Source organism: Anomaloglossus baeobatrachus, chromosome 4 (assembly GCF_048569485.1).
Source record: "Anomaloglossus baeobatrachus isolate aAnoBae1 chromosome 4, aAnoBae1.hap1, whole genome shotgun sequence".
NCBI classification, from domain to species: domain Eukaryota; kingdom Metazoa; phylum Chordata; class Amphibia; order Anura; family Aromobatidae; genus Anomaloglossus; species Anomaloglossus baeobatrachus.
The window spans coordinates 490,267,016-490,280,200 of record NC_134356.1 but is presented as its reverse complement, the minus strand read 5'-3'; the positions used below and the strand labels follow the sequence as shown (position 1 = coordinate 490,280,200).

At 42.3% G+C, this 13,185-nt stretch overlaps 1 protein-coding gene across 1 annotated transcript in view; it reads right to left on the bottom strand.

Moving 5' to 3' along the window:
* MYO5A (myosin VA) overlaps nt 1–13,185 on the bottom strand; it is a 276,256-nt gene that overhangs the window by 141,437 nt on the left and 121,634 nt on the right. Inside the window, exon 6 of the mRNA XM_075345778.1 lies at nt 3,900–4,043. Within this exon, the coding sequence (XP_075201893.1) occupies nt 3,900–4,043 (144 nt within the window). The remainder of the gene's footprint in view (nt 1–3,899; nt 4,044–13,185) is intronic.

Here is a 13,185-nt window from a genome sequence, read left to right as displayed (position 1 = left end):
CTGAATATTAGGAATACATCACCATCATCCCCTGCAGATAAACAGCAGTGAACAATGGCACCAACAATAGTAAGTAAACCACTGCTTGAATCGCGGTCTGTGTCACTACATGAGATAGGGCAGGCTAACCGGTGACAGATTCAATCTAATGCCCCAGGATCTGTGCACAGCTGATTATTAAAGTGTTTTTGAGATTTACAATGGTTTATGCCATAAGCAACAATTTTAAATAGAAGATCAGCGTTATTTTAATGCTGTTCCACCACGGCCCAAAGTCTTGGTGGCCATTAGCATCACCGTTACAGCCATGACAACACAGACGACACAGCACCAGAGAGGTAGGGCATAAGTAACACGGAATTTCTTATTCCTACTCACAGGATGAAGTGTATAACTACAAAAGTAATTTAAAAGGAAAACAGACAGTGGATACATGCTGCCCGGTCCACGGGCAATATGTTATAGACAATGGGTGCATGATTGCAGCAAGATATGAGACTTCAAAATGTTGTGACATTTTAAAGAAAACATTATTTAATAGTCAGATGGGGGGGGGGGTCTAGTCAGATAGGCGTGTGCCCGGTGGCTTCTCCTTATCCGCTCCCCTGGAGTGGCAGGTCTCTCTCTATACATACACGTACACTAGTGGCCACACACAAACAAAGGCCCATGTGCCAGAACAGTATAAAGGCCCTTTACAGTCCAAGAGCTCAGAATAATGCACAATTCTACCTATTTTAGAGGACCTCTTGTGATCCTGTGTGGCTGCACATGTTGCACCAATGATATGTCCACCCAAGTGCACGCAGGGAGAGACTTGTAAGCAGGCGCATCGCTAGCGTGAAAAATCTGAGATCTGGAGCCCCGCATCTCTTGTGACCACCCCATTGAACAGTGTCAGCGTCACAAGGATGCCAATGCCATTCAGTCCCGTGGTAGAGCACGTAACAAAAGCTCCGTGCACTATCACTGCCAGTCTCCTAAGCCGCAGAATGCTGGCCTGCGGCTCACCAGACATCAGCGTGCCCGTGCAAGCAGCATGATGAGGCAATTTCATTGCGCTGATTCCGCAGGCCCCTCATTGAGTAGGAGACAGACGCTGTGGTGCAATGAATTAAGAATAGGAGAGTATAATCTTTATTTTTTTATATTATACGTTTGTCGAGGCCATAATAGGGTATACAAGAGATTAAAGGGGCCATTACACTATACTGGGAGAATTGGGGGCCATAATGAAGTATATAAGAGGCAGTAGGGGTAAATGTAAAGTTTTGTTTTCCAATAAAACGTTGCTTTACACAGATCGTTACACAGATCAATGAATAAAATATAAAACAATTTCAGTTGAATGCTTTGAGTGCTGGATTTTTTTCAATTTTTTGTGAGTAAATTAACATCACAGTACTTCACAGAATTTTATACTATTGGGCAGTGAAGAAAAAAAATTACTTTTTTTTCATGAAAATATTGTTTTAGTGCCAAGTTTTTAATTTTTAAAAGGGTTAATAGGAAAAGATAGACTGTAGTTTGTTGTGCAATTTCTCCTGAGTGCACCAGTAGCACATGTGTTCAGAAACTATTATTCAGGTGCAATACAAAGCTCAGAAGGGAAGAAGTGCCATATTATAGCGCAGATCTTGCTGTTCTGGATTGCAGATACCATATATCACATTGGCAGAGCCTCTGAGATGATAGAACAGTAGAAATCCCCCACAAGTGACCCTATTTCAAAAACTACACCTTTCCATGAATTAATCTAAGGGTGCATTGAGTACTTTGCCATCCCAGGTGCGTCACATAATTTTTTACCATTGGGCGAGAAAGAAACCATTACATGTATAAAACTAAACTTCTGTTTTAGCCACAGAATTTACATTTTCACAAGAAGGAATAGGAAAAAAAAGGCACTAAAATTTATTAAACAGTTTCTCATGAATGTGGCAATACCCCACATGTGGCTCAATAATACCGTTTGGCCGCACCACAGGGTTTGGGAGGGAAGTAACACTAGTTGACATTTAGAGAATATATATTTCTAGGATAGTTAGTAGACTCCATGTGCAGAGCCCTAGGTGCCAGAACAGCATAAATCCCCTCAAGTGACAACATTTTGGAAATTACACCCCTCTGGGAATTCATATATGGGTGTAGTGATTTGTTCTCAATGGGTGATTTCCAGAAATGAGCAGGAGATGTTGCAGAATGAAACCTGCAAATATGTCATGGTAGTGCACATACATTGTAGTGCCCAGCTTGTACTTCTGAAGAAACGCAACTAGTAATTCAGTGGTCTATCATCGCTGCTGTACTGACAAATATGTTGATGCTTTTAGGCACAAAGTGGGGCTCAGAATGGAGGAGGCACTTTGGAATTATGAGGGCAGATTTAGCTAGATTTCTTTTGGGAATTGAAGAAAGAGGAGTCTTGATGCTCTTAAAAGCCTTTGTGCTACAAGTACAGAGTAAACCCCCCTATTTTCATTAACAGATGAAAGAATAGGGAGTTGCTTTCATTTTGTGGAATGACTTGAAGCTTTTTACTGGGAACATTTATAAGACATTTTTAATCACATTCATCCTGTGCTCTATGTTGAGACGTGATTCAAATAAAACCCACAATATATGATGCATTATGCCAATGTATGTAAAGCGCTGTGGAATTAATAGCGCTATATAAATGAATAAAATTATTATTATTTATGAAAACAGACAGCTCCTTTAACTCTTGCACCCTCGAATGATAATGAGATGACTCTGCTTCTCTTGTCCCAACCTATAAAGAAAAGCTGAAGAGTCAACTACAGAAATCAGAAGGCTTGTGACTGCACCACTGACCAATGTGAAGACTGAGCTTTAAAGGGAACCAAACATCAGGATTTCCATGTATAAGGTGCAGCCAGTGCAGTACTGGCACTATGAGGCACAGGCTGTACATACCATTAGGGTGCAGCTCGGGTGTTTTAGTCAGTGAAATCCAACCTTATAAAGTTTGAAAATTCGTGCAACTTTTGATTGACGTGTGCACCTCGCTCCTAATGTCCGGGCGTGTTATGGACGGGTATCCCCGCCCCCCCGCCTATTCCTCCCTCTCACTAGCTGTATGTAAATTTCTCTCTTCAGAAACATGGCGCCGGAGTTGGCGCCTGCGCATAGCGCTTATCTCCGGCGCCATGTTTCTGAAGCCCGCTGTACTTAGTATTTTGCAGGAGAGGGCGGCGCATGCGTCCTCGCTTCTTCAGATCCCGTTGTGACAGCGGGAGCGGACTGCAGAACAGCTGATGAGAGGACGCGATTAGCTGCAGGTAATCGCTTCCTCTCATCAGCTGTTCTGCAGTCCTGTTGTGACCACGCGCGCTCCCGCGGTCACAACGGGATCTGAAGAAGCGAGGGCGCATGCGCCGCCCTCTCCTGCAAAATACTAAGTACAGCGGGCTTCAGAAACATGGCGCTGGAGATAAGCGCTATGCGCAGGTGCCAATTCTGGCGCCATGTTTCTGAATAGAGAAATTTACATACGGCCAGTGAGAGGGAGGAACAGGCGGGGGGGCGGCGGGGGGTGGGGGATACACATCCATAACACGCCCGGACATTAGGAGCGAGGTGCACACGTCAATCAAAAAGTGCACGAATTTTCAAACTTTATAAAGTTGGATTTCACTGACTAAAGACCCGAGCTGCCCCCTGATGGTATGTACAGCCTGTGCCTGATAGTACCAGTACTGCACTGGCTGCACCTTATACATGAAAATCCTGATGTTTGGTTCCCTTTAAATATCAAGTCATATTTAAAAAAAACATATAAAAAACTTCAAGAAAAGAAAAAAAAAAAAGCAAACCCTGACCTAAGTACTATATAATTTTCTGAAAATATATTTAGTCTATAATCCAGAAGCACATACCTGAAACACCACTCTTGATTTCTCTAGTAAGTATGTCCTCATATGTGCACCAATAATCCGATACCTCTTATCAAATCCAATCTCTATGTATTTTCCAAAGCGACTACTGTTATCATTCCTCGTGGTCTTTGCATTACCAATTGCCTGTTAAAAAAAAAATAAATAATAATAATAATATTTCCAAGCTAAATAAAGCGAAATTGTAATCAATCCCATTTATATACCAAATTACTGTAGGCTTTACACCAAGGATTGGAACTGCAATAGAACACCTACATTGAGTGCCAGCAGCAGATTTCTTACTATGTTGACTACCAGCAATTTTTTTTTTTAACCCTAGCTTTGACCATAAAATAAAAAGCACCTTAAATTCTTGTTTATGCTTTAAACAAACATTTTCCTGATCAAAACTTACTATGGTCTTAAAAAGAATATACGAGTGTGCCGTCCGAAGTTATATTTCATGAAGAACTTCCATTGAATTAAAGGTAAACCAGTAGTGATATCACATCTATATACACACTCTCCTTGAGAACTGGTTTCTTCATAGCCTGAATCTTAGGGCATATACTATATTTGTAGAGGGGATATACTGCTGGTATTTCCATGGAGTAACACATTGTATCTCTACTAATTATCATTCTCTTTGCTGACTTGACCATTAATAATGACAAAGAATGTATAAATTCCACAGATCTGGGTTTAACTACTAATTGGTTTATGCTTGTATCCATGTGACCCTCCTCATCCATGTAAAATTACCTTAAAATTCTCAAAACCCACTGATGAAGAACATGTTACACATAAAAGTGATGCTAATGGGATAATGTGATTAAAGGGTTATTTCCAGATCCACATTACTTTCCGCAAAGCATAGTAAATGCATATACATCCTTGACCTTAATTAGCCGTGTTGGGTCCATTGGACCTCAAGCGAGTTTGTTTTCATCATCTTTACACAAGTATAAAAGGTAGGTAACCGTCCGGTTCAGTAGCTTCCCAGCTCTGGCGCCTCTGCCTCAATACATTGTGAATGAGAGGTTAATGAAGAATTCGGGTTTTAAAGCCGCGCTATTGACCAATCCGGAACGATGAAAGGATTAACATGCATAGGTCAATGTGTTTCAGGAGTACTCAACTCCCTTCATCAGGACAACTGGCAAAAAACATCAAAAAATAATTCTTAGTCATAGCCTATGACTAAGGACCTTACGCGGTCTGAAACGCGTAAGGGTACGACATATTTATTCACACGATTTCACTATATAATTTTTTTTTTTAAAATTAAGAAATAAATTGATTTTTTTATTCCTGTGGATTTTGGGGCTGGCTGTTTTTCTGTTTTCCATGTGTACAGAGCAAACTGTCAACGCTTTGGGCAGTGATCTCACAAATATTAATGAAAATACATAATTAGCTCTGCTACATCATTATATTGTGGCACATTCTGGTATCCTCCATTTTGACCATATTTTACCTGTATATTGTGGCAGGAACACGGCACAAAACAATTAATGTAAAGAAGGAAAGATGATCTAAATATTTGATGTACGGTATAGTGAGGATGGCTGAGTATTCTGGGTGAATACAAGCCTCCCATAATGCTGGTCAGCTCCCTCCTGCCTACACATGACACAGTAGGATGACTTCTTTTCCCACATATTTTTTAGCTTGCAGAATAAAATACATTATTCTCTGTGGTAAATCCGTAAAAGAGAAGGTAGTGTCCTTGTGCTTGTACCCGCTGCCATGTGACTAGGTATTTTTAGGTTGATGCATTAGTACACAGTCCTCTTCTCCACCCAGGAGGAGGCTAAAAATATTTTATTGTCTGCCGGAACCTGGGAAAAGATGCACGAGTGTTCATATGAATAACAAGAGCAATCACTTTCTGGCCCTCTTATTGACCAGGTTAATGGTGGTCACTGACCCAGCGAGTCTGATGTATCATTTACAACCAGCACTTGGGTAGGTGGAGAAGGGTCAAAAGAATGAACCATTCATGAAATCTGGGACTGCAGCGCGGGGTGAAGCATGGGGCATCTATGATTGAAAGCCTAATCTGTAGATAGAGTAACAGTACCTATATATAAAATGTTATCCTTGTGATTCATTAGGTTAATTTAAATAAAGCAGTGATGGGAGGCCAATATACTGCATCTGTCCTGATTATACTAGCCTTGTATATATGCCATGCTTTGTTTTCTTACATTACTGTAGGATTAGGAACGGTTTGTGGCATTGTTGGAATCAACTCACAGAGTAAAGGCCACGTCTCACTAAGCGACATCGCTGCTGAGTCACGTTTTTTGTGACGCAATAGCGATTCTGCTAGCGATGTCGCTGTGTGTGACATCCAGCAACGACCTGGCCCCTGCTGTGAGGTCGCCGGTCATTGCTGAATGTCCTGGACCATTTTTTGGTGGTTGGTCTCCCGCTGTGAAGTACACATCGCTGTGTTTGACAGCGGGAGCCAACAATCTGAATGTGCAGGGAGCCGGCGTCTGGCAGCCTGCGGTAAGTTGGTAACCAAGGTACATATCTGGTATCCAAGCAAGGCGCTTTGCTTAGTAACCCGATGTGTACCATGGTTACGTGTGCAGGGAGCCGACTTCTGGCAGCTGCGGACGCTGGTAACCAAAATACATATTGGGTATCCAAGCAAAGCGCTTTGCTTAGTAACCCGATGTGTACCATGGTTACGAAGCACAAAGTCGTTACACAGGTCGCTGGTGGCTGAATCTCTAATCGCTGTGGAGATCTGCCTAATTGACAGCTCACTAACGACCATGTAGCGACGCACCAATGATCCCTGCCAGGTCAGATCGCTGGTGGGATCGCTGGTTGCGTCACTTAGTGTGACGGTAACCTAAGAGCTGGTTAAGAAGACCTCGTATGTGTAATCTAAGAACTTCAGCCATTTTTCAGGAATTATGTAGCATAAAAGTGGGCCCAAATGTGGTCAGTATCACATTGATACCGCTCTATAGAGAGCAGATGACAGCATCGGCATTGTGCTAAAATAATATAAGACCGTTTAAAGAGGAACTGTGAACAGGTCAAAAGTAGACAGTTTTTGCTCTTCTTTTATTCCCTATTTTTTTTAATCAGACAGAGTTCCATAGATAACGGCCTTTTTTGTGTCTTTACCCAAGGAGGCCCTGCTCACAGGATTCTCTGGATTGTGGCTTTAGGCTAAAAACAAAAAAGTAAACAAATAAAACAATATAGGGGGAGGAACAGGAACAAAATCAGAGTAAAAATTAGACACTTTTGACCAGATGACAGCTCCTCTTTAAAGCATAATGTTTATCAAATTTCATACTACAAGCTGCACACATCAAGTAGATCTCATAGGGTATGTGTACATGGAGGTTTTGGGGAGGGGTTTGATGTTTTTAAAGTATAAATACTCCTCAAAAACTTGGAGTTTCCACACCAAAAACTCTGCAAAAAGACTCAGTCTAAGGCCTTGGTTTCACTTGCGTTTTGCACAGACGAGTGCAAGGCGATAAAACATCGGATTCCACTTTCATCAGTGCAAAACTATGGGGCAGTGTCCATCTGTGATTGATATCTCATACCATACCAGCATGAGAAATGAATCGCAGCCTGCTGCCTTTGGCAGACATTCTCGGCTCACATGCACCCATATAAGTCTATGGGTGCGTGTGAAACATTGCACTGCACTCGCTTGTCAGCCGACCACAGTGCAATGTACACAGAGATAGGCAGCGGAGGAGATGGTGAGAAAGTGCTCCCTCCCTCTTTTCCGCAGCTGTGATCCAATCACAAGATCAGATCACAGTCGCATGACCCTTGGCTGACGCTCGCAGCAGAGGGTCATTAGCATATTGCTTCCGATACTCTCGAATTATAAGCTATGCGCAAGTGAAACCAAGGCCTTAGACTCACCTAGGATTGTGCACCTTTTTTAATTCCTTCCCGTCAAAGTCCACTTTCACCTTCCTGACCAGGCAAAATTTTTCAAAACTGATGCGTCACTTTATGTTGTAATAACTAACACTCTTACATATCCCAGTGATTGAGGGGTTTTTTGTGATACATTGTGCTTCGTGATAAGTCAATGTGATTTGCATTTATGACAATATTGAAAATTTCTACATTTTCAAACTTGTAATCATTATGTCCTCATTACAGAGAGTTAGGTACACCACACAATACTGAAAAAAAAACCATTTACCACAAGTCTATTTTACATCAGCATAATTTTTTTAAGCTTTTTTTTGTTAGGATGCTGGAAGGGTTATAAGTTTAGCAGCAAACCTCCCCCCCATTTTTTTTTTTAAGGGATCACTTAACTTTTGAAGTGATATTTAGGGGCCTATACAGCAGAAAACCCTCAGCGAGACCCCATGGCAAAAAGTACATCTTTACGATACTCAAGTTAGAACCACAGTCACAAAAGATGGTTAACCCTTCAGATGCTTTACAGGAATTAATGCAGCCTAAAAAAAAAGACAATGCGAGCATGCTCAAAAATCGATTGAGCATCGGGGTGCTCAGGTAGTTGTGATGTGGGGCAGAGTATCACGGGTACTCGGATAGGTTGTTCATGAAACAGCGAACAGAAAGCACACACTTCAGTGACTGATGTGTGCAGGCATCCCAGGGAGAGGCAACTGCAGTCTCTGAATGGCTTTCAATGGAGGTAATAATGTTTTCCGGTGTAGTGTGCCCCACCCCAAAAAAAATAAAAGTCTGTCCTCCCTGCCACGGAAATGGTCTGTATATGGCTGGCTGTATGTGAGCAGAGAGTCGAATTGCACAGTCATTGACTTCCATTATACTTGTTACTTGAGTGTAGCCCGTCCGAGTGTTTGACCTGCTCGACTCGAGTAACAAGCACTCGAGCATTGTAGTGTATGCTCATCATTTCGAGCACCGAGCATTGTACTGCTCGCTCATCATTAAAGTTTTTCCTCAAAAATATTACAGTATTGCAGTATATAGAGAAAATGACGTTCTATGAAGGACTACTAGAATAGTGGCCATGAGGATATGTAGCAAACCTATAACTGCCATAACTACCCATCCACACCCTGTGGCCACAATGCTTGGGTCAACGGAAATAGGTGCGCTACGGCAATCAAACTATTTCAATGCAGCTTTTAATGATAGTAGCATCTAAATGGTTAAGCAGGAATCGGTGCGTGCTCCTGAGCCCACTCCTTTACATGGGGACCTAAGATGGGGAAGACTTTTATTAAAGTGGAGTTTGTAAGACATTTAAGCAAATGTTCCAGATATATTACTGTCACAAACCACCGGGGGGGTCACTCAAAAATCCCCCGCGCTGGCTACCAGTACGTCACAATCGGGGGGTAACAAGTGGGGGTCACCCCTCCTTTATACCTCCCGACCGACAGACAGAGCACGTGACGCGCTCTCTAGCGCCCCTCTTATAGTCAGGCCAATTATGGAATTGCCCGACCATAAGCAAGGAGGCCGCTATACTACTTATGCCGATTATTGAAGGGTCCCCGGTGAGAGTAAGGTATATATTCCCCCGACCTCCGCGGGCGGAATATATAAAATCTCCCCGAATCTCACTGGCCTCCCCACAATAATCCTTGGCACAATTCGCTGCCACCAACCGATTTACGGTAACTATTAGCCGAACACACAGACGTGGGATTCAAGATCGAGATAACAGAACAGCCCAAGATTAATTATATAATTTAATCAGCCTAAAGCACACTAGAAACTACAATATATACAATAGGGAATCTACAGAATATACATATGTCAGAGTACAGTTACAATCAAAGCATGGGTTACAAACAGGCATACACAGTTCCAGCAGTTACCTTGTTGCGTCTGGCCACAGGGGGGCGCTGTACCCAGGTTTCTAGGATCCTTCCCACAGATGTTTCCTACACGTGCCCCCAGCGAAAAGAACACTGGAAAATGGCCGAAGTAGGGTTATCAACCTGGGCAAATCCAGGTCCCCTCCTACCTTAGTGACCTCAGAGGGAGCACTGCTCCACCCCTGGCTTGAGTTATGGACAATCCACAACATGGAATATGGGCCATAACTTTGCCTGGGAGCGTCGTAGGCGGACGCCAATGCTCTCATTGTGACAGTTATGAATTTAGCTACAGAACGAGGGGACTCATGACCTGTCTGCCAGTTCCCCATTGGCTGATATCACGCCTGGGGCATTTCCCAATGTCCTGCTCCCATAAAAAGGGTGTGCCGGCATCGTCCGCATGCGGAGACACCATTTTTATGGTTGCCATATTTATCGGAAATATGGCTTGCGAGATATGAACCATTTTTTACTGGAGTCGTTCTGTCTGGCTATTTCCATAGCCTTGCTAACTAGCTAGCAGCCCCCACTACAGGGTCACGGCAGGGAGTCATCCTGTGTCCATTGTCCCCAAGCCACCTAATTTCCATATCACAGGACATGGCCATGGAGGTGTAAGTGGAACACTGAGAACAAGAAGGGAGGGGGCACTGCCAGGGAGTGATGAGGGATTATGACTGGAGTCATAATTCATCTTCATATCCCGGGATTTGCCTCACAATTACTTTCTTCACTTTCAAAAAACATAAGTGTGAAAAGTGAAAACCCAGAATGTAAAACACCAAAAACCTCCAAGAACAGTGCAATTTAGATAGGATCATACACTTGTTCCGCAAAGCACAATGTCCCTTGTATTCAACAACTCCAATCTTTCACCCCTTGAGAAACTGGTCATAAGACTGCGTTTACCAGCTGTAGTCCAAGTCATGTCCACAGCAGAATATTCTTCACACGAGAAAAATGCAACTATTTTCTCTAGATCGAGCCAATGAAAAAATGTTAACTGTAAAGGGGGAAAAAAACCTTTACATAGCGGTATAAGTAGAATCATTATAACCAGTCTAGTTGGTGCACAAACCATACATTACAGCTTTATGAAGATATCTGCCTTTAAAAACTTATTTCTCCTAAAATTTTCAAATAATGACAAAGGGAAAGTGTTGCATAACAAGTAATATAACCCTTTAAAGGTCAATTTTAATAATTACACTTAAAATATCCAAAACCTAGTGCAAAATACAAAATAGAAGAAAAAGGGAGGAGGGTAAAGTTCTCACCCTAATAGATGCACCTCCCTCCTGTCCTCTACCTACCGCGGAGATTGGCACCCTAATATAAAGCGAAAGTGGCGCCCCCACTCAACGACGGCTATCCCTGAAATTCCCTATTAGGCCCTCACAAAAGCAATGAGGGATACAAAGTTAACCCCTTAACGACCGCGGGCAGTAAAATTACGTCCTAGCTGTCATAACGTTACTGCCCGCGGTCTGGCGGCAGCATCATGCTGCGATCGGCGCACATCTCAGCTGATTTTCACAGCGGAGATGTGTGCCTGCTAGGTACGAGCAGAATCGTTATCTGCTCGTGCCGTTTAACCCCTTAAATGGCGCTGTCAATATGTGACAGCGCCATTATAAGCGCGATAGCGGTAAACTTTTACTTAGCGCCCGATACCGGAAGTCATGTGACGCGATCACGTGACTTCCGGTAGTTGTCATGGTAGCACAGGGTCATGTGATGACTCCTGTACTACACATGAATTGCTTTCACTTTCACTGTGCCCGCGGCCCAGTGAAAAAGAAAGTGAGTGTATCTGCTGTTTACAGCTGTGTAGCTGTGATCAGCAGATAGTGCAGAGCGATCGGATTGCTGATCGCTATAGCCCCCTAGGGGGACTAGTAAAATAATTTAAAAAAAGTTAAAAAAAAGTTTTAAAAAATTACAAAAAACCTAAACTTCAAATCACCCCCCATTCGCCCCATTGAAAATTAAAGGGTTAAAAAAAATAAAAAATACACACACATTTGGTATCGTCACATTCAGAAACGCCTGATCAAAATATAAAATCAATTAATCTGATCAGTATACGGCGTAGCAGCAAAAAAATTCCAAACGCCAAAACGACGTTTTTTTGTCGCCACATCTTTTGCGCAAAATACAATAAGAGGCGATCAAAACTTAGCATCTGCGCAAAAATGGTACCATTAAAAACGTCAGCTCGAGACGCAAAAAATAAGCAGTCACTGAGCCAAAGATCCCGAAAAATGAGAAAGCTACGGGTTACGGAATATGGCATAAAACGTGCGCCACTTTTTTCAGACAAACTTCCGATTTTTTGTAACCCCTTATATAAAAGTAAACCTATACATGTTTGGTGTCTACAAACTCGCACTGACCTGAGGCATCACACCCACACATCAGTTTTACCATATAGTGAACACAGTGAATAAAATATCTCAAAAACAATAGTGCTATCGCACTTTTTTTGCAATTTTTCTGCATTTGGAATTTTTTTGCCGTTTTCCAGTACACTATATGGTAAAACTTATGGTTTCATTTAAAAGTACAGCATATTCCGCAAAACATGAGCCCTCACATGACCATATTGACTGAAAAATAAAAAAGTTATGTCTCAGAAAAAGAATGGCAAAAAAAAAAACGGAAAGCGAAAAATCAGCCGGTCGTGAAGGGGTTAAAGGCAGGGTAAACTTATGGTAGTGGACAGGGTACTAAAAACGCACACAGATGAACCACTATCCATACAGATTAGACTTATGGATATGGGTGGAGTGGTCCTAAATTAATCAAATATAACGACCCCTTAATATCCTCCAACCGACTTGAGGATATTAAGAGGTCGTTATATTTGATTAATTTAGCCGTCATTGAGTGGGGGCGCCATTTAACGGGTTAAACGGCACGAGTAGATAACGATTCTGCTCGTGCCTAGCAGGCACACATCTCAGCTGTGAAAATCAGCTGAGATGTGCGCCGATCGCAGCATGCTGCTGCCGCCGCCAGACCGCGGGCAGTAACGTTATGACAGCTAGGACATAATTTTACTGCCCGCGGTCGTTAAGGGGTTAACTTTGTATCCCTCATTACTTTTGTGAGGGCCTAAAAAGGAATTTCAGGGATAGCTGTCATTGAGTGGGGGCGCCACTTTCGCTTTATATTAGGATGCCAACCTCCGCGGTAGGTAGAGGACAGGAGGGAGGTGCATCTATTAGGGTGAGAACTTTACCCTCCTCCCTTTTTCTTCTATTTTGTATTTTGCATTGGGTTTTGGATATTTTAAGTGTAATTATTAAAACTGACTTTTAAAGGGTTATATTATTTCCTAAAATTTTCAAAAGTAGTGAAAGTCTGGAAATTTCACTTTTTTTAATGTGGAAATACAGCAATTTTCTTTATTTTCCGTGGTTTTTATTGATGTAAAGTAGCATCAGAAA